At 44.0% G+C, this 20648-nt stretch overlaps 2 protein-coding genes across 20 annotated transcripts in view; one reads left to right on the top strand and one right to left on the bottom strand.

Annotated features, from left to right (window-relative positions):
* Positions 1 to 20648, bottom strand: part of LOC137524117 (uncharacterized) — a 515954-nt gene that overhangs the window by 408879 nt on the left and 86427 nt on the right. The gene's annotated exons all lie outside the window — the stretch shown is intronic.
* The window catches only part of LOC137525933 (signal-regulatory protein beta-1-like), a 36023-nt gene continuing 16719 nt past the window's right edge, over positions 1345 to 20648 (top strand). The window contains exons 1-3 of the mRNA XM_068247140.1: positions 1345 to 1670; positions 10378 to 10677; positions 13637 to 13921. Of these exons, the coding sequence (XP_068103241.1) occupies positions 1385 to 1670; positions 10378 to 10677; positions 13637 to 13921 (871 nt within the window). The 5' untranslated portion in view covers positions 1345 to 1384. The remainder of the gene's footprint in view (positions 1671 to 10377; positions 10678 to 13636; positions 13922 to 20648) is intronic.

The following is a 20648-nucleotide window of genomic DNA, read 5'->3' as shown; positions in this document are numbered from 1 at the left end:
CCCTGCTCTCTGTTTCATCCTTTACTGCTCAGCCTGCTTGTTATCAGCCCTGATAAAATCCTCGACTGAGCATTCAGTCTGGCTTTGCTCAGGAATCATTATAGGTGAGTCTGTCTTCTTTGATGTCTTGTCAAGCCCAAGCCTGCCCCCGTCTGGCTCTGCTTTCCTGTTCTGTATACTTGCAGCGTCACAGAGAGCTGTGATGAGATGGGAGGAGTTGCTGGTGCAGAGGAAGGAGCTATGCCTGTGTCTGCTAATGTAATGGTATATTGAAAAAAAAATGTAATCTATATTTGTTAGTCATGAGAGGTTTTTAGAAATGGTGATTTCATTCTGCACACAGCCCACTAAATAATATGCTTTTTTGATGAGCTGTGTTTTGCATGGAGTTTTAGTAAAAAAACAAAACACACACACACACAAAAAAAAAATGGCACACCAGAGTTGTGACAATACCAGGTATAGTATTTATTTTGTAAAATCTATCGGGGGAAATGTTTATTTTGTGCCAAAGTGTTCATCTCTGGTTTCCTTTAAGTGTTGAGCTTATTCAAAATTAACAAGAAGCAGAAGTGTTGCAGAGCTGTAGAGAAGCAGAGAGCGGGTGTGACTGCCTGGAACCTCTGCTGGTGTAAAACATTCAGCAGGCATCAACTTCATCTAAACATAATCATATGAACAGGTGTTTAGCTTGTCAACCATTAAATGTGAGAAAAATACCTTCATAGAGGCTGGATAACAAGTAATATTGCCCGCTATTAATATTAGTTAATTTCTTTGGTTAAAGAGACTCTGTAACAGAATGTTCAGCCTTATTTATTCTATCCTATAAATTCCTATACCTGCTCTAATGTGGTCTGTCTTACTGCAGCCTTTCCTAGTTGCACAGTGGCTGTATTATCTCTGTTATACTGTATAATCTAATCTTCTTTCCATTGTCAGCTTTGTCGGCTCAGGCAGGAATGTGCTGCTCTGCTGTGATAGGTAGAAGTTATACACACCCTCTCCATGCCCCCTCCAGGCTCTGTATGAGTCACAGACTGAGCTTCTCTCAGCCTATCACATGTTGGTTAGCAGCCATTTTTTTTGTTTGTAAACACTGCCTAAACTGGCAATTACAAGCCAGGATTGCAGCAGGGAGTGGCAGAAACAGCAGAGGGGCCCAGAAGAACAAAATGAATAGAAGGGTATGCTTTTTATTGTAAGAATTTTAGAGTACAGATTTTCTTTAACATCCAGTTTATTCAGCAGAAGTGTTTATAACTTCTCATAACCCTGAAAAGTTTTCATGCTAACAAAATTAACCTCTTCGTGTATAAATTGTGCTCTAATTCCTGCAGGGGGCGCTCTCCTGGTGATTGCTCCTGGAACTCAGCAAGCCAGGATGGGGACAGATGTGACCATTCCCTGCTCCTTCACAGTCAATGCCCCGCCCATCAATCAGAGACAGGTGGCGATATTCTGGTATTTTCAAGGAAAAGAAGTATTACGTTTTCAGAGTGGAGTAACGGTACCAGCAGATCCTCGTATGTCCTACACAGGAAGAGCACAAGAGGGCGCCGCTAATCTCATCATTTCCAATGTTACCATAATAGATGGCGGAATCTATAAGTGCTCTGTACTCTATGCCTCGGAGAGGGGGGAGAAGGAGGTCAGACTAGATATACAAGGTATGCACTGCATGTCATTTACATATACAATGGCCTCAATTCTAGTAGCTATGTGAGGTAAATATTTATTTGTAGGTAAAATACCTCATGAGGTATTTTCTTCTTTTTTTAGCAATTCTGAAAGATTTTTCTCTATTTCTGAACATGAGGTAAAACATGAGGTAAATGCATAAAGTGAGGTAAAACATGAGGTATTTCAGCGGTAAGCATGCAGTAAATAAACAATACAATACAATAAAATTTCTATAGCGCTTTTCTCCCATAGGACTCAAAGCGCTTAGGCTCTCTCAGATTCAGTAATTAGTAGGATGAAGTATTCACACAACAAAAGTTATATTTCTGCAAATGCCAGACTGAACAGGTGGGTTTTCAGTCTGGATTTAAACACGTCCAGGGATGGAGCTGTCCTGAACTGTTGAGGTAGGGAGTTCCAAAACGTAGGGGCAGCATGACAAAAGGCTCTGGGACCAAAATTTTCCAAGTGGACTCTGGGTATGACTAGATTATTAGAAACTGTGGATCTGAGAATGCAGGGATTGCTACGCAGCTGCAACATTTCTTTCATGTATCCAGGGCCCAGATTATTCAGGGATTTAAATGTCAGTAGGCCGATCTTGAATAGGACCCTCCATTCTATAGGTAGCCAGTGAAGGGAGTGCAGGACTGGCGTTATGTGGCAGTGACGGGGTTGGTTGGTTAGCAGTCTGGCAGCAGTATTCTGTATCAGCTGTAGGCGGTACAAGTCCTTTTTTGGAAGGCCAGTGTAGAGAGCATTGCAGTAGTCCAGTCGGGATGTGATGAAGGCATGGACTAAGGTTGGCAGATCTTCTGGGGGGATGAGGTGCTTGATTTTTGCAATGTTCTTCAGGTCAAAATAGGATGATTTCACCACAGAAGAGATTTGAGTTCTGAAGTTTAAATCCCCATCAATTATAACTCCCAGGCTATGCACATGATCAGAGCTGCGTAGATCCGTGCCTCCTATTCCCAGTGGTAAAGACTGCAAGTTAAGTTGTTTTGTTGTCATGCGCTGCCCTCCAATCAGAAGGACTTCAGTTTTGTCTGCATTTAGTTTCAGCCAGTTGTCATTCATCCATTGCTGTAGTTCACGTAAGCAGGCGTTTATAGTTAGAGTTGGGTCTGTCACACCAGGCTTGAAGGAAAGATATAGTTGTGTATCGTCCACATAGCAGTGGTATGTCAGACCATGTTTTTGTATTAGTTTTCCAAGCGGTAACATGTAAATCGTGAAAAGCAGGGGAGAGAGGATTGAGCCCTGGGGCACCCCATACTTAAGTGATACAGGGGTGGACAGGAAGGGCCCCATAGACACTTTGTGGGTTCTGCCACTCAAGAAGGATTGGAACCACTGAAGAACTATGCCATGAATGCCGCAGTATTCCTGTAGCCTGTTTATCAAGATGTCATGGTCAACTGTATCAAAGGCTGCAGAAAGGTCTAGCAGTATGAGGATCGAGCACTCTCCTCTGTCTCTTGCCATGAGCAGGTGGTTGCATATTTGGATGAGGGCAGTTTCAGTGCCGTGGTGTTTCCTGAAGCCAGACTGGAATGGGTCATAACTGTTGTTTTGTAGGATTTTGGCTTCTAGCTGGAGGTATACAGCTTTTTCAATTAGCTTACCCAGAAAGGGAAGGTTAGAGACAGGTCTGTAGCTGGTCATTGCATCCAGTCTTTAATTGTCTTCCATAAGTTAGGTTAGTCTTTGGAAGATGTTTTTTTATGAGGTGGAAAGTTGTGTTTGATTATGTAGCAACCTATGAAAAGTATATTTATAGGCATCCCTTATTAAAAAAAAAAAAAAAAAAAAAAAACAGTAAATATTTGGAGTTTTATTTCTACTATTCTTTTCTATTACACAGCCTGAATAGGAACGACACTAAAACAGCTATAGGAACTCCACTTAAAACTGCAAAATGCATACAAATTGACTTCCAGGTACAGGCAGCTCTACAGTAAATTATGTGTTAACATGCCCCCTAATTTCCATGAGAATAGCGATTTTCGATAAAACTAATGCAAATTACTTCACAAATTACATTGTGATTTACCGCATGAGGTAAAACATGGCTAAAATCTACCAGAATTGCTAAATGTCATTACCTCATGAGGTAAATTACCTCACATGATGAGGTCATTTGTTTGATAACCCTACCAGTTTTTCATAATCAGCTCACATAATAAACCCAAAAGTTACTGATGTGTATGACCAATCAGAACGATGGCAATAAGCAATAGGGATGCTCATTTTGGATTGAAATTTCCGCATTTCCAAACTCAGAAATCGGAATTTTGTGGAAATTCGATTTACAGCAATTTCAGTAATTTTAGGCTAATCACAGAACTCAGAATCATTGGACCAATCAGAGAATGCAGTTTTTTTTCCCTGCAAAAAGCGGATTATTGCAGTCATTTTGACAAATCACTAGAATAATTTTGCTTTTTTGCGAGTTCCTACTTTCCGATTTCTTTTTTTGTTGTTGTCATTTTTGCTTTCTCTGATGCGAATAAATAAAATACTTCTGTAACATTGGAAATCGTAATTCCGCAAAAAATTATTAATTTATGAAAAAAATGACACAAAATGACAAATAAAATACTCCTCAGAAATCAAGAAATTGGCGTAAATTGGGATTTCTGTGAAATCTCTCATCTGGCTACCTGACATCATTAGTGCATAGAAAATACGATGTTAAACTATTATGAAAGACACAATGCTGTTGATTGAAGATATAATAATTTATTCACATACTCCCATAAAAAATGCAACGCGTTTCACGGGCAATATCCCGATTCATCAGGCAATAAGAAACTGGAGTATCTCACAGCGTGGGGTCCAAAACGTGCTTGGCACCTAAGAGGTGCCTAAGAGGTGCCAAGCACGTTTTGGACCCCACGCTGTGAGATACTCCAGTTTCTTATTGCCTGATGAATCGGGATATTGCCCGTGAAACGCGTTGCATTTTTTATGGGAGTATGTGAATAAATTATTATATCTTCAATCAACAGCGTCATGTCTGTCTTTGGGTGCTGCCGGGCCACCACCGCCACCTGAACACTTTTTAACCTTTTAGAATATTTTACTCTTTTGGCGCCTCTGTATTTCCATATAACAAGTTATCCACCCTTGGTGGAAGGGTGAAAAACCCTCTTCTTTTCCTTCTACAGAGAGCGACATCTTAGCCCTGAGTGGGGTCATGCCTAATCTCCCGACCTGCGTATTCAGTGGTTGCCTAAAGGGTAACCCAGGTTTGCAAGTATATTACTTACGTTTCACCATTACTTCATTTTCCAAAACATACTACACTATATTGGGCTCTCGGTCTCCATTTGTTTATTATGAAAGTCCAATGAAGCCCAAAATGAAACAAGGCAAATGCTAATAGCAATCAGACTACGGGCTTGATTCAGAAAAGAGTGCTAACTGATAGCACGGCCGTTTTTTGCGTGAATTTTCGCGCAAAACGATAAACGTGAGTTTTCAAGCTAAAAAGATATTGTTTGCGTACGGAAATTCGCGTTTGCTCGTGAAAGCGTTGTTTTGCGTGGAAATTCGCGATCACGCGCAACATGAACATTTGCGCGGGAAATGGCCGTGCTATCAGTTAGCACTCTTTTCTGAATCAAGCCCTGAGTATAAACAGTGTATAGATGCCAAGTGGCGGAGAAAGGAACTTTGGTATGAGTAAGATGTGCTTGCCGTCTTACTGTAGCTAACTTCCTGCACAAAGTAGATTCTGCTGGTGGCTGGGGCTTTCAGGAGTGACCATGTGACCGCATCAGAAAGAACAATAGGCGTTATAGACAAGTGGTAAACTCAAGTCAAGCAGAAGCAACACTTAAAGGACAACTGAAGTGAGAGGTATATGGAAGCAGCCATATTTATTTCCTTTTAAGCAATACCAGTTGCATGGCAGTCCTGCTGATCCTCTGCCTCTAATATGTTTAGCCATTGCCCCTGAACAAGCATGCAGCAGATCAGGTGTTTCTGACATTATTGTCAGATCTGGCAAGGTTAGCTGCATGCTTGTTTCTGGTGAGAGGCAGACACTACTGCAGCCAAATAGATCAGCAGGGCTGCCAGGCAACTGGTATTGTTTAACAGGAAATAAATATAGCAGCCTCCATATCTCTCTCACTTCAGTTGTCCATTAAGACTAACTGGAGAAAAGCGCTGCCCAAACACAAGCGGTACTAACGTACAATGTGCCCAAATGGATAGTTTATTGTGCTCAACCCTACCGGTTTCGGCCTCTTGATATCATCAGGGGTTCTTAGTGTACTTTCATTACACTTGTGTGTGGGAAGTGCTTTTCTCCCTCATATGTGAGTAACGCTGACTTTATAGAGGTAAACGGTTTTTATTCTGATTAGAGCTATATGAAAGCATTGCACTGTGGCATTTCCTTCCTAACACAGAGTACGGGAACCTTCTGAGGCGAGCTCAACACATCTGTACATTCAGCAATCCAGAAAACATTGTTAATAATGATAAAGAATGTGCAATATAGATTAAAGGTTAACTAAAGAGGTTGGGGGTAAAGTGCTGAGTTTACAGAAGAGTATATGTAAGCTAATAATTAACCATTATAGCTATAATCATACTACAGTCTTTTTTAGCCTGCTATAGACATTTTGTAACGGTCTTGTGTCGTAGCTCAGATGTCTGATTATATGGTGATCTGCAGAATCACCAATAATTCAGACGCTATACCTGATTATGTGTGAACTGCAGAATCACCAATAATGCCAGTATAGCAAGACAAAGAGCTGAGTGTGTGGTGTTTGGTGCAACCATAACTTTAATAGTTTAGCGAGACCTCACCAGAGGGGCTGGTGAGGTACTATCAGAACAATGACTGTATACTTAAGTACAGTAACTTACATAGTTTGGCAAGACCTCACCAGAGGGGCTGGTGAGGTACTATCGGTTCACTGACCGTATAATAGGGTACTACCCCAGCAAGCTGGAGATACAACAACTGAAGAGAGAGAATCTCCTGAGGAGCGGGTGATTCAGACAATACTGCAGGCCTGAGATACAAACAGTACTGCACTAATGATCACCTGTGGAGCAGGTGATTCAGACTGTACTGCAGCCTAGGAACAGAAGATACAAACAGTCCTGCACTAATGATCACCTGTGGAGCAGGTGATTCAGACTGTACTGCAGCCTAGGCGTGGAAAACGCAAACAGTACTGTACTAAAGAACAACTTCACCAGCGGAGCTGGTGGAGCTGGCACCTCACCAGTGGCGAGGGCCCACTGGTGAGTAGAATGGTCTGACAGGCAAGGTTCGGCAACAGAAAGGTAGGTATCGGTACAGAATCGTGAGACAAGAGAGTAATCGGTAATCAGGCAGAGGTTCAGCAACAGGTAGGCAGATAGGCAAAAGTACAGGATCAGAAGGCAGGATCAGAGTCAGGGAAATCGCTAAGAGTCATACACAGGAGATCAATACAATAAGCAATATCCTAGTCTAGGTGTGAAGTCCTTGGCATCAACACCTGGGAACTAGTCTATCAAATAACAAATAGCAAGGTAACAATATCCTAGACTAGGTGTGAAATCCTTAGCATCAACACCTGGGATCTAGTCTAAGGTCTGAGCGCTAACACGCAAGTATTCACGACAACAGACACCAGCAGAATGAAGCCCGAAGGCTTAAGAAGCAGAGGAGACCCCACCGGCACGCCCCTCCTGGATCAGCCAACCCTGGGCGCCGTGGGACTCCTCTGACGTCAGCCGACCAGCAGGTCAGCTGACGGGCTTCCTCCCCGCATAAAGGTCCCGTCTGTGCGCGCGCCCGCGCGCTAAGGCGACCCCCTGCACGGAAGAACGTTCCGTCCTCGGCATCCTGGACGCCGGACGGAAGGATGGCCGCATGGAGGCAGCTGCGGCGGCGGTGCTGTTCGCCGCAACTGCCTCGTCTCTTACACATTTCTTGGGGTTCTGTGAGGGTCAGTAAAGGTTCAGTTTATTTATTAATGATCTAATAGATGGAGTTGCCATTTTGCACATTTATACAATATTATGTAGAACTATCAACACAGCAGGACAGTGACATACTATAAAGGGGTGTGTCGGCAGCATGGCTGTATGGGCGGGGATAGTGTTTATAAAATTTGACGTTGAGAAATGTAACGTTATACATTCTGACCCTGCTAATGGGAAAACTTCACATGCACGCACATACGCAAAACTTCATATAAACCAAGGGGATAGAGCTGGGGACAACCAGTTTGGAGATGGACTTGGAAGTACTGGTTAAGAATAAGTTAAGCAATTGCATTCTGCGTCAAGTAGCAGCTGCAACAGCATATAAAATTTGGGGATGTATAAAAAGTACAAGTACCACACTCAATTAGTATACTTCTGCTTCTTTGCTAATCAATTGTAAGGCTTCATTTGGAATATTGTGTGCCCTTTGTGGCATCAGATCACAGAAAATACCATAAATTGGATTTTTAGAAATGGCACCAAAGCAAACTATTAAACCAAAATCCATCTTCACTAAGTTTCTCTCCATCCCTTGATTCTCACACACCCACCTAATACTGACTGGGCCCCTCCCCAAAACCTCCACTTATACCTGCATAAGCCCTCCTCTAAAATTTCCATACAGAGATTATGGCCCATATTCAATTCACTTTCTCTCATAAGTTTCTATGGTGATATTTTACCACTTTATCAATAAAATGTATTTTAAGCCACCAGCAAGCAAGCACATTTTAACAGTCCTTTTTCACCTACTTTTGGTACTTTTCAATTGTAAAGTGTTGAAAAGTTATTTTAAACAAATTATGGAAAATAATCTCCTAGGAGCAAACTTGGGAGAAAAAGTGAATTGAATAAGGATCAGTGTCTTGATCAATCACTGCTTCCCTTTGCCATCAGTTGGAAGCCTGGTATAGCTATTACAGGCTCTGTCCTTACACTTTGATAAGTGGCTGTAGAGTGGCAATTGTGGGATATCATGGCAAGGGTACATGGTATTGAACAATCATTCAGGGTTTATGGGCTGCAGCGTGGGTGATGTGGATGGTGGGACGTAGGGACAGAACAATCCAAGCAAAATGGTCAGGGTGATCATGGCTGTCCACTCTTGGCATAGGATCATGTGACTTATGAAATGGTGTACTAGTTACATGAGTATGGAAGAGGTTTTTGTGGCGGGAGACACATTCTTAAAGAGAACCCGAGGTGTGTTTAAATAATGTTATCTGCATACAGAGGCTGGATCTGCCTATACAGCCCAGCCTCTGTTGCTATCCCAAACCCCCCTAAGGTCCCCCTGCACTCTGCAATCCCTCATAAATCACAGCCATGCTGTGCGGCTGTGTTTACATCTGTAGTGTCAGTCTCAGCTGCTCCCCCGCCTCCTGCATAGCTCCGGTCCCTGCCCCCATCCCTTCCCTCCAATCAGCAGGGAGGGAAGGGATGCAGGCGGGGACCGGAGTTCTGCAGGAGGCGGGGAGAGCAGCAGACTGACACTATAGAGATAAACACAGCCAGCTCTGACAAGCTGTTTGTCAGCAGCTTGGCTGTGATTTATGAGGGATTGCAGAGTGCAGGGGGACCTTAGGGGGGTTTGGGATAGCAACAGAGGCTGGGCTGTATAGGCAGATCCAGCCTCTGTATGCAGATAATATTCTTCAAACCCACCTCGGGTTCTCTTTAAGTTGGGTACTGAGGATGGAAGGGGTTACGTACAAAAAAAAGAAAGTCATATAGGTAAATCTGCAGGTTACTTAGCCTTAAGGAAGCCATACACCTGCCAATTTTGCACAGATCGATGCATCGATCGATCTCAATTTTTTTCCCAAAATGGCGGAATCGGTCTGAAAGGAATCGATTAGGTGACTATCTTATTTTTTCGATTCATTTCCGATCGATCGCGTTGACTCTATCGAAATTAGCCATCGATTTCTTCATAATGCATCACATTCATGCCAGATTCATGTTCAATCGAGTATGCAAAAGCTGGGGGGAGTTGCTAAATGGGTGGGGCTAACTACAGGGGCGTTTTTAGTTTAGGAATTTCTTTTGTTGTATTGTTCTATTGTATTCCTTGTACCTCGTGGTTTTCAGTCTGCTTCCAGTGTTTTTACAGAAAGGAGCCTCTACTCTGCTCTCTACAAACGCTAAGCGCAACGGCGTCAGTTTGCTAGTGCATACTGCTTTGCAAATCAGGCCCAATGTTATGAGTACTACTTTTGTGCAGTGCAGGACAGCTGTTTAGGCAGTGGTTCACATTTTCTCTGACAACAGAAACACAGACACTCCACAAGCTAGCACAGCTCTGCACTGAAAAATCCCCTACGGCCGTCCCATCCCCTCCCCTCAGCACATTCACGCCCCTCTGGCCATGTCAATCAAGGAATGATCCTAATCTGGGAACACCCCCCGCTATCGAACGCTCGTACACTGATTGATCGAAATGTAAAAAATCAACAATCGATGACCTACAGATCGATTCAAATTTCCCACACGGTACGATCGACTGATCGACCCTTATCAGTTTGGAATCGATCGAAAAGACCAGTATAAGGCAACTGATTTTGTACCGATTCGATTAGTATATCGGATCGATCGGTCAAATCGAGCACAGAATCGGCTAGTGTATGGCTAGCTTTACACTCCATTTTATTTTTACAATGTTGGAATGACATGATGTGTGTGTTACAGCTCCTCCACAGATCACCATCACAGATAAACTAGTTCTAGAAGATAAGGAGAGAGTCTTGCAGAGTTCTGTCTCTGGTTTCTATCCAGTGGACATCGACATAAAATGGTTCCGAGATGGAGAGACACTGAACAATGTGATAGTGGAGAAACCCCAGAGACTCCCGGATGGGACGTACAGTGTGACCAGCTCAGTGACAGTAACTCCCACCGAGAAGGACAGAAGGCGGACCTTCTCCTGTAGAGTCCAACATGAGTCTCTCGCCCAACCTCTCCAGGAAGACTTCACGCTGGTGTACGGAGGTAATATTATTAAAACTAAGTACTACATTATAAAGTGCTAAGCCTTTATCTACACAGAGACTAATCTAACAAAATCTGAAAAGACTACACAAATATACAACTTTATCATCCTTCTAATCCAGACCATAATGCATTTCATTGGAAGAGCCTTCTGGTTCAGACTATAATGTATTGCAGAAGGCCAATCCTTCTTATCCAAACCATAATACATTGCATTGGAAGAGCCTTCTAAATCAGACTATAATGCATTGCATTATTATTATTAGTATGTATTTATAAAGCACACATTCTGCAGCACTATACAGTGTATATTGTCTTGTCACTTAACTGTGGGGCTCACAATCTAATCCCATGGTTCGAATCTCGGCTCTTCCTGTTCAGTAAACCAGTACCTACTCATTAACCACTTCAGCCTTCAGTGTTTTTTCACCTTATGCATCCCAGCATTTTTGTATGTTAGCACGCACGCGCTCACGCCCGCATTGCTCCCTGGCCAATCCTTTTGTTCCAACGGTTGACTGTACTAAACCACGGACACACAGAAAGGGAAAGAGGATGACGCAGGGGCAGTTAGGTTTATATGTATGTGTGTGTGTGTGTATATATATATATATATATATATATATACACACACACACACATACATATAAACCTAACTGCCCCTGCGTCATCCTCTTTCCCTTTCTGTGTGTCCGTGGTTTAGTACAGTCAACCGTTGGAACAAAAGGATTGGCCAGGGAGCAATGCGGGCGTGAGCGCGTGCGTGCTAACATACAAAAATGCTGGGATGCATAAGGTGAAAAAACACTGAAGGCTGAAGTGGTTAATGAGTAGGTACTGGTTTACTGAACAGGAAGAGCCGAGATTCGAACCATGGGATTAGATTGTGAGCCCCACAGTTAAGTGACAAGACAATATACACTGTATAGTGCTGCAGAATGTGTGCTTTATAAATACATACTAATAATAATAATGCAATGCATTATAGTCTGATTTAGAAGGCTCTTCCAATGCAATGTATTATGGTTTGGATAAGAAGGATTGGCCTTCTGCAATACATTATAGTCTGAACCAGAAGGCTCTTCCAATGAAATGCATTATGGTCTGGATTAGAAGGATGATAAAGTTGTATATTTGTGTAGTCTTTTCAGATTTTGTTAGATTAGTCTCTGTGTAGATAAAGGCTTAGCACTTTATAATGTAGTATATATATTTATGTATATGTGTGTGTATATACTGCTGCCTGCACCAAAGTATGCCTAGACTTTGACTACTCTCTGCCTGCCACCTGCACCGACTTCTGCCTGGATTTTGACTACTCTCTGCCTGCCGCCTGCACGGACCTCTGCCTGGATTTTGACTACTCTCTGTCTGCCTTATTTGTACAGTTTCACAATGTTTTAAAGGGACACTGTAGGGGGTCGGGGGAAAATGAGTTGAAGCTACCTGGGGCTTCTAATGGTCCCCCGCAGACATCCTGTGCCCGCGCAGCCACTCACCGATGTTCCAGCTCCGCCTCCGGTTCACTTCTGGAATTTCAGACATTTAAAGTCTGAAAACCACTGCGCCTGCGTTGTCGTGTCCTCGATCCTGCTGATGTCACCAGGAGTGTATAGCACAAGCCCAGTATGGTCTGTGCCTGCGCAGTGCGCTCCTGGTGACATCAGTGGGATTGAGGACATGGCAACGCAGGCGCAGTGGTTTTAAGACTTTAAAGTCTGAAATTCCAGAAGTGAACCGAAGGCAGGGCCGGAGCATCGGTGAGTGGCTGCGCGGGCACAGAATGTCTGCGGGGGACCGTTAGAAGCCCCGGGTAAGTTCAACTCATTTTCCCCCGACCCCACTACAGTGTCCCTTTAAGTTTATTCTTAAATGTAATTAATTCAACAATTTTCTGTTCAAGTCTTTTATTTATAAGCAGAATGTTTACCAGGCTTTTATTTAGGCATATTTTGGTGAGTTATGACTTAAGAATTAGAGGCCTACAATTCTTGAAAAACAATGTAATGCTTTTGACTCATAATTCCAGACAGAAATGCACCGCCAGGGAGGTTAAAAAAAACCATTACAGTTTTAAAATAATACATGCTACCATAATTAAAACCCACGTATTTTATTTGCCCATTTGTCCCGGTTATTACACCATTTAAATTATGTCGCTATCACAATGTATGGTGCCAATATTTTATTTGGAAATAAAAGTGCATTTTTTACCAATTTTACTTTTCACTTCTACAGTCACTATTTACTAGCTTATAATTAAAAAAAATAACAGTAAAATACCCTCTTGACATGCGTATTAAAAATGTTCAGACCCTTAGGTAACTATTTGTTTTTTTGTTGTTTGAATTTTTTGTTATTAAACATTTTATTTGGGTATATTTTGGAGAGTGTGGGAAGTGAACAGTTAATTCTAAATGTAATTGTGTATCTGTTTATTTTAAAAAAAAATGTATATAGATGTAGTTTTACTATTTGGCCACACGATTTAGATTTTTACAAGATGGCCTCAGTCATTTTTTTAATGCATCCTGCAAGCGTAACATGTACCCTTACTGGGTGTGCAGAGGGAACCTAGAAATAAGAAAGACTGTGGTTTCTCATAGAAGCCGTCGGTCTTTATGCATTCCCATTCATTGATCTCCGGGCTAATGGGCGGTGGCACGGGAGTGCAAGGGCGCACGCAGCAGCAGCCTTTTGGATGTAGCAGCTACCTCCAAAAGGCTGAAATGGTTAAGGAGTCTTTGGGCAAGACTCCCTAACACTGCAGGGTTGCCTTTTGAGCGCACCCCTAGTGGCTGCAGCTCTTAAGCATTTTGAGTCCGACAGGAGAAAAGCACTGTACAAATATTACAATTATTATTATTAGATGTCTTTTCTGTTTATTCCTTTGTGATATTAAAACTCTGGTGGATATAACAAAAACATTGTGCTGACAAGTGTGCCTCTTCCATTGCAGCTCTCCCAACTGTTCAGATTACTTCCCAAACATTTAAACTGAATGTGGAGCAGGATTTGGTGTGCAGTGCTTCTGGGTATTACCCAGAATCCATTGCTGTAAAGTGGTTCTTAAACGGCACCCTGGTGGAGAGTACCAAGACCCAGAGGATAAACAGCTCAGCTGTGGAGTCTGTGTACCGATTCCTCCCGACCAATGAGAACTGGGGCATGGAGATCACTTGTGAGGTGGAGCATGAAACCCTCAGCAGCCCGAGGGCGGAGAGACTGCTGGTAACTGGCCCAGGTGAGTGACACGTCTATTCATAGATACATTACTGGACTAGAGGTGATGAGACAACAAAATGTGGCAAGACTAGATCAGGAACATTTTTAAAGCTTTGAAAGTGACAATTTACCTTATAAAAGTGAAATGAGCACAGAGAGATACTTCATGAGATAAGTTATGTAAATCAGACTTAATATGGCCTTTTCCCTATTGGCCTCCTCAGACTGAATGACATTTTTTCCATTGTGTAGAGCTGCCAATAAACCGCACTATAGACTAAAAAGCTAAAATAACCAGGGCCGCCATCAGAAATTTCACCTCAGTTTGTGCCTCTTTTGTGTCCCTCTGTGTGACCTCATGTTCCCCTCTCCTCTCTTTTCTCCTTGTGCCTCTTTTGTTTGCCTCTGTTCCCCCTGTGCCTCTTTTATCCCCCCGTGTTACCTCTTGTCCCTTTCTGTCTCAGCTCGTCCCCCTGCCCTAGCCAGGTATAGGTGCCCCCAGTATAGGTATTCAGGCATAGGTGCCCCCAGTATAGGTAGCCAGGTATAGGTTCCTCCAGTATAAGTAGCCAGCTATAGGTGGTGCCCCAGTATAGGTAGCCTGGTGTAGATGCCCCCAGTATAGGTATCCTGGTATAGCTGGTGCCCCAGTATAGGTAGCCTGGTGTAGATGCCCCCAGTATAGGTATCCTGGTATAGCTGGTGCCCCAGTATAGGCCAGGAAGTTACAGGTGCTCCAGTATAGGTATTCAATTATAGGTGGTGCCCCCATATAGGTAGCCTGGTATAGTTGCCCCCAGTATAGGTAGCCTGGTATGGGTGGTGCACCAGTATAGGTTAGCCAGGTACAGGTGCCCTCAGTATAGGTAGCAAGCTATAGGCACCCCAGTATAAGTAGCCAAGTATAGGTGGTGCCCCAGTGTAGGTAACCAGGTACAGGTGGTGCCCTCAGTAAAGGTAGCAAAGTATAAGTGCTGCCCCAGTATAGGTAGCTAGGTATAGGTGGTGCCCCAGTATAGGTAGCTAGGTATAGGTGGTACCAGCCTCAGTATAGGTAGCCAGCTATAGGGGGTGGCCCAGTATAGGTAGCCAGGTATAGGTGATGCCCCAGTATAGGTCGCCTGAAGCCATATATAAGTGATGCACTAGTATAGAAAGTCCGCTGTAGCATGCTCACTCATCTGCTCTCCACATTCAAGCGCTGATGTCACTCGTCTCTCAGTGCTGGAACGCGGTGTGCTGGTTAGTGAGCCGAAGGCCTGCAGCCAGCACATTCGGGCCTTCCAGCACTTTGGAAAGCCCTTGGCCCCTCACTGCAGTGTCAGTTGCACCCAATCCCCCCTCCCCCCCCCCTTCCCGATGGCTATCCTGAAAATAACTAAAATAATCAAAGCAATACTGAAGCATCCTGTAGGGAAGGTTCTAAATCTCATAGAGCTTTTCCAGTTCTCTCTTCCTGTCCTCATCCCCTCACTGCCCCATGTTTAAACTATCCACCACCGGGAGTCTTTAAACACAGATTAGCCCTAAAAGAGGAAAAATAAAGATAAAACATAACTTTTAGGCTGGGTGCACACTTAGCAGAAACGCTAGCGTTGTGGAAAACTAGAAGTGTATAGGCCGAAGGAGAAAACGCATATAAAAAATGCATATGCGATTTCTATGCGTTTTCAAACCTGCATTTTTAAAAATGCTGGTTTTGTTGCATGATATTCATAGACGCATCAAAAACGCACATAATGAAAGTCAATGGGAACGCAATGGTGTGCATTTTTCATGCGTTTTCCATGCGTTTTTTCCCCCAATTTTTTTTGCTGTATTTCCACTTCTTGTTGTCTTCCAAGTGATTTGCATAAATGGAATAATAAAAACGCATGGAAAACCCATATGCGTTTTGTATATGCGAACCGCAAACGCATCAAAATGCACGCAATACACATGAAAAATGCATCGCAAACGCACCAAAAACACAGTAAAAGACACAAAAACCGCACACAACATTAACATAAAACATGTCATCAAACGCAGCCTTTCACGCTTTGTCATATGTGAACCCAGCCTTAACGAAAGATCAAAGATAAAAACGTAGTAGCGCTGCTAACACATACTAGTTTGGTGACAAAACAGTGGAAGGTGATACTAATAAATGGGGATATCCTCAGCTTACATTGCACGGGGTAACTTCACTCGTCTCACTGCACTGATACATACAAAATACACCCCACTACTAGTGTTGGGCGAACAGTGTTCGCCACTGTTCGGGTTCTGCAGAACATCACCCTGTTCGGGTGATGTTCGAGTTCGGCCGAACACCTGATGGTGTTCGGCCAAACTGTTCGGCCATATGGCCGAACTAAGAGCGCATGGCCGAACGTTCGGCTAGCGCTGTGATTGGCCGAACGGGTCACGTGTAGTGTTGGGCGAACATCTTTATGTTCGGGTTCGGGCCGAACATGGCCGCGATGTTCGGGTGTTCGAGCCGAACTCCGAACATAATGGAAGTCAATGGGGACCCGAACTTTCGTGCTTTGTAAAGCCTCCTTACATGCTACATACCCCAAATTTACAGGGTATGTGCACATTGGGAGTGGGTACAAGAGGAAATTTTTTTTTTAGCAAAAAGAGCTTATAGTTTTTGAGAAAATCGATTTTATAGTTTCAAAGGGAAAACTGTCTTTTAAATGCGGGAAATGTCTGTTTTCTTTGCACAGGTAACATGCTTTTTGTCGGCATGCAGTCATAAATGTAATACATATAAGAGGTTCCAGGAAAAGGGACCGGTAACGCTAACCCAGCAGCAGCACACGTGATGGAACAGGAGGAGGGTGGCGCAGGAGGAGAAGGCCACGCTTTGAGACACAACAACCCAGGCCTTGCATGAGGACAAGAAGCGTGCGGATAGCAATTTGCATTTTGTCACCATGCAGTCATAAATGTAATACAGATGAGAGGTTCAATAAACAGGGACCGGAAACGCTAACCCATCACAGATGTTCATTGTTCATGTTACTTGGTTGGGGTCCGGGAGTGTTGCGTAGTCGTTTCCAATCCAGGATTGATTAATTTTAATTTGAGTCAGACGGTCTGCATTTTCTGTGGAGAGGCGGATACGCCGATCTGTGACGATGCCTCCGGCAGCACTGAAACAGCGTTCCGACATAACGCTGGCTGCCGGGCAAGCCAGCACCTCTATTGCGTACATTGCCAGTTTGTGCCAGGTGTCTAGCTTCGATACCCAATAGTTGAAGGGTGCAGATGGATTGTTCAACACAGCTATGCCATCTGACATGTAGTCCTTGACCATCTTCTCCAGGCGATCGGTGTTGGAGGTGGATCTGCACGCTTGCTATTCTGTGTGCTGCTGCATGGGTGTCAGAAAATTTTCCCACTCCAAGGACACTGCCGATACCATTCCCTTTTGGGCACTAGCTGCGGCTTGTGTTGTTTGCTGCCCTCCTGGTCGTCCTGGGTTTGCGGAAGTCAGTCTGTCGGCGTACAACTGGCTAGAGGAGGGGGAGGATGTCAATCTCCTCTCTAAAGTCTCCTCAAGGGCCTGCTGGTATTCTTCCATTTTGACCTGTCTGACTCTTTCTTCAAGCAGTTTTGGAACATTATGTTTGTACCGTGGATCCAGAAGGGTATAAACCCAGTAATTGGTGTTGTCCAGAATGCGCACAATGCGTGGGTCGCGTTCAATGCAGTCCTAGGCCGAAGAGGTCATAGCCTAGGGTCACAAAAACCTGTTTATTTGGGCAATTTCAATGGTAGTGATGCTGACGTACATAAATCTCAGCCATGGCCGTTAGCAACGTCTGAATTTCATGAAATGTCTCATGCAGGTAGAAGACATATTGTTAGACTTGGATTCCAAAGATGGGGTCCCTACATCTCTGCAAACCAGAGTTACAGGGGTCCAAAATTGGTAAAATCCCCCATAGGCTTTCATTGCCTCCCTATTTCACTTTCCAAAATCTCACATCTTTTCAAAGGGCAATTGCTCAGCAGTGGCAAATTTTCTAGCATTGTAGGGACCCTTAGGGGGAACATGACTGGTGAGTTTCGGGCCCCTAGGCCGAAGAGGTCATAGCCTAGGGTCACAAAAACCTGTTTCTTTGGGCAATTTCAATGGTAGTGATGCTGACGTACATAAATCTCAGCCATGGCCGTTAGCAACGTCTGAATTTCACGAAATGTCTCATGCAGGTAGAAGACATATTGTTAGACTTGGATTCCAAAGATGGGGTCCCTACATCTCTGCAAACCAGAGTTACAGGGGTCCAAAATTGGTAAAATCCCCCATAGGCTTTCATTGCCTCCCTATTTCACTTTCCAAAATCTCACATCTTTTCAAAGGGCAATTGCTCAGCAGTGGCAAATTTTCTAGCATTGTAGGGACCCTTAGGGGGAACATGACTGGTGAGTTTCGGGCCCCTAGGCCGAAGAGGTCATAGCCTAGGGTCACAAAAACTTGTTTATTTATGCTATTTCAATGGTAGTGATGGTGACGAACATAAATCTCAGCCATGGCCGTTAGGAACGTCTGAATTTCACGAAATGTCTCATGCAGGTAGAAGACATATTGTTAGACTTGGATTCCAAAGATGGGGTCCCTACATCTCTGCAAACCAGAGTTACAGGGGTCCAAAATTGGTAAAATCCCCCATAGGCTTTCATTGCCACCCTATTTCACTTTCCAAAATCTCACATCTTTTCAAAGGGCAATGGCTCAGCAGTACCAAATTTTCTAGCATTGTAGGGACTCTTAGGGGGATCATGACTGGTGAGTTTTGCCACTGCTGAGCCATTTCCCTTTGAAATGGTGTGAGATTTTGGAACGGTAAATAGTAGGCCCAATGAAAGCCTATGGGGGATTTTACCAATTTTGGAGCCCTGTAACTCTGGTTTGCAGAGATGTAGAGACCCCATCTTTGGAATCCAAGTCTAACAATATGTCTTCTACCTGCATGAGACATTTCGTGAGATTCAGACGTTGCTAACGGCCATTGCTGCGATTTATGTACGTCAGACTCGCCACCATTGAAATTGCCCAAATAAACAGGTTTTTGTGACCCTAGGCTATGACCTCTTCGGCCTAGGGGCCCAAAACTCACCAGTCATGTTCCCCCTAAGGGTCCCTACAATGCTAGAAAATTTGGTACTGCTGAGCCATTGCCCTTTGAAAAGATGTGAGATTTTGGAAAGTGAAATAGGGAGGCAATGAAAGCCTATGGGGGATTTTACCAATTTTGGACCCCTGTAACTCTGGTTTGCAGAGATGTAGGGACCCCATCTTTGGAATCCAAGTCTAACAATATGTCTTCTACCTGCATGAGACATTTCGTGAAATTCAGACGTTGCTAACGGCCATGGCTGAGATTTATGTACGTCACCATCACTACCATTGAAATTGCCCAAATAAACAGGTTTTTGTGACCCTAGGCTATGACCTCTTCGGCCTAGGGGCCCGAAACTCACCAGTGATGTTCCCCCTAAGGGTCCCTACAATGCTAGAAAATTTGCCACTGCTGAGCAATTGCCCTTTGAAAAGATGTGAGATTTTGGAAAGTGAAATAGGGAGGCAATGAAAGCCTATGGGGGATTTTACCAATTTTGGACCCCTGTAACTCTGGTTTGCAGAGATGTAGGGACCCCATCTTTGGAATCCAAGTCTAACAATATGTCTTCTATCTGCATGAGACATTTCGTGAAATTCAGACGTTGCTAACGGCCATGGCTGAGATTTATGTACGTCAGCATCACTACCATTGAAATTGCCCAAATACACAGGTTTTTGTGACCCTAGGCTATGACCTCTTCGGCCTAGGACTGCATTGAACGCGACCCACGCATTGTGCGCATTCTGGACAACACCAATTACTGGGTTTATACCCTTCTGGATCCACGGTACTAACACAATGTTCCAAAACTGCTTGAAGAAAGAGTCAGACAGGTCAAAATGGAAGAATACCAGCAGGCCCTTGAGGAGACTTTAGAGAGGAGATTGACATCCTCCCCCTCCTCTAGCCAGTTGTACGCCGACAGACTGACTTCCGCAAACCCAGGACGACCAGGAGGGCAGCAAAAAACACAAGCCGCAGCTAGTGCCCAAAAGGGAATGGTATCGGCAGTGTCCTTGGAGTGGGAAAATTTTCTGACACCCATGCAGCAGCACACAGAACAGCAAGCGTGCAGATCCACCTCCAACACCGATCGCCTGGAGAAGATGGTCAAGGACTACATGTCAGATGGCATAGCTGTGTTGAACAATCCATCTGCACCCTTCAACTATTGGGTATCGAAGCTAGACACCTGGCGCAAACTGGCAATGTACGCAATAGAGGTGCTGGCTTGCCCGGCAGCCAGCGTTATGTCGGAACGCTGTTTCAGTGCTGCTGGAGGCATCGTCACAGATTGGCGTATCCGCCTCTCCACAGAAAATGCAGACCGTCTGACTCAAATTAAAATGAATCAATCCTGGATTGGAAACGACTACGCAACACTCCCGGACCCCAACCAAGTAACATGAACAATGAACATCTGTGATGGGTTAGCGTTTCCGGTCCCTGTTTATTGAACCTCTCATCTGTATTACATTTATGACTGCATGGTGACAAAATGCAAATTGCTATCCGCACGCTTCTTGTCCTCATGCAAGGCCTGGGTTGTTATGTCTCAAAGCGTGGCCTTCTCCTCCTGCGCCACCCTCCTCCTGTTCCATCACGTGTGCTGCTGCTGGGTTAGCGTTA

The sequence above is a fragment of the Hyperolius riggenbachi genome, chromosome 7 (genome assembly GCF_040937935.1).
Source record: "Hyperolius riggenbachi isolate aHypRig1 chromosome 7, aHypRig1.pri, whole genome shotgun sequence".
In the NCBI taxonomy this organism is placed as follows: Eukaryota; Metazoa; Chordata; class Amphibia; order Anura; family Hyperoliidae; genus Hyperolius; species Hyperolius riggenbachi.
Note: the sequence above shows the minus strand (reverse complement) of the source record. Positions and strands in the feature narration are given on the sequence as shown.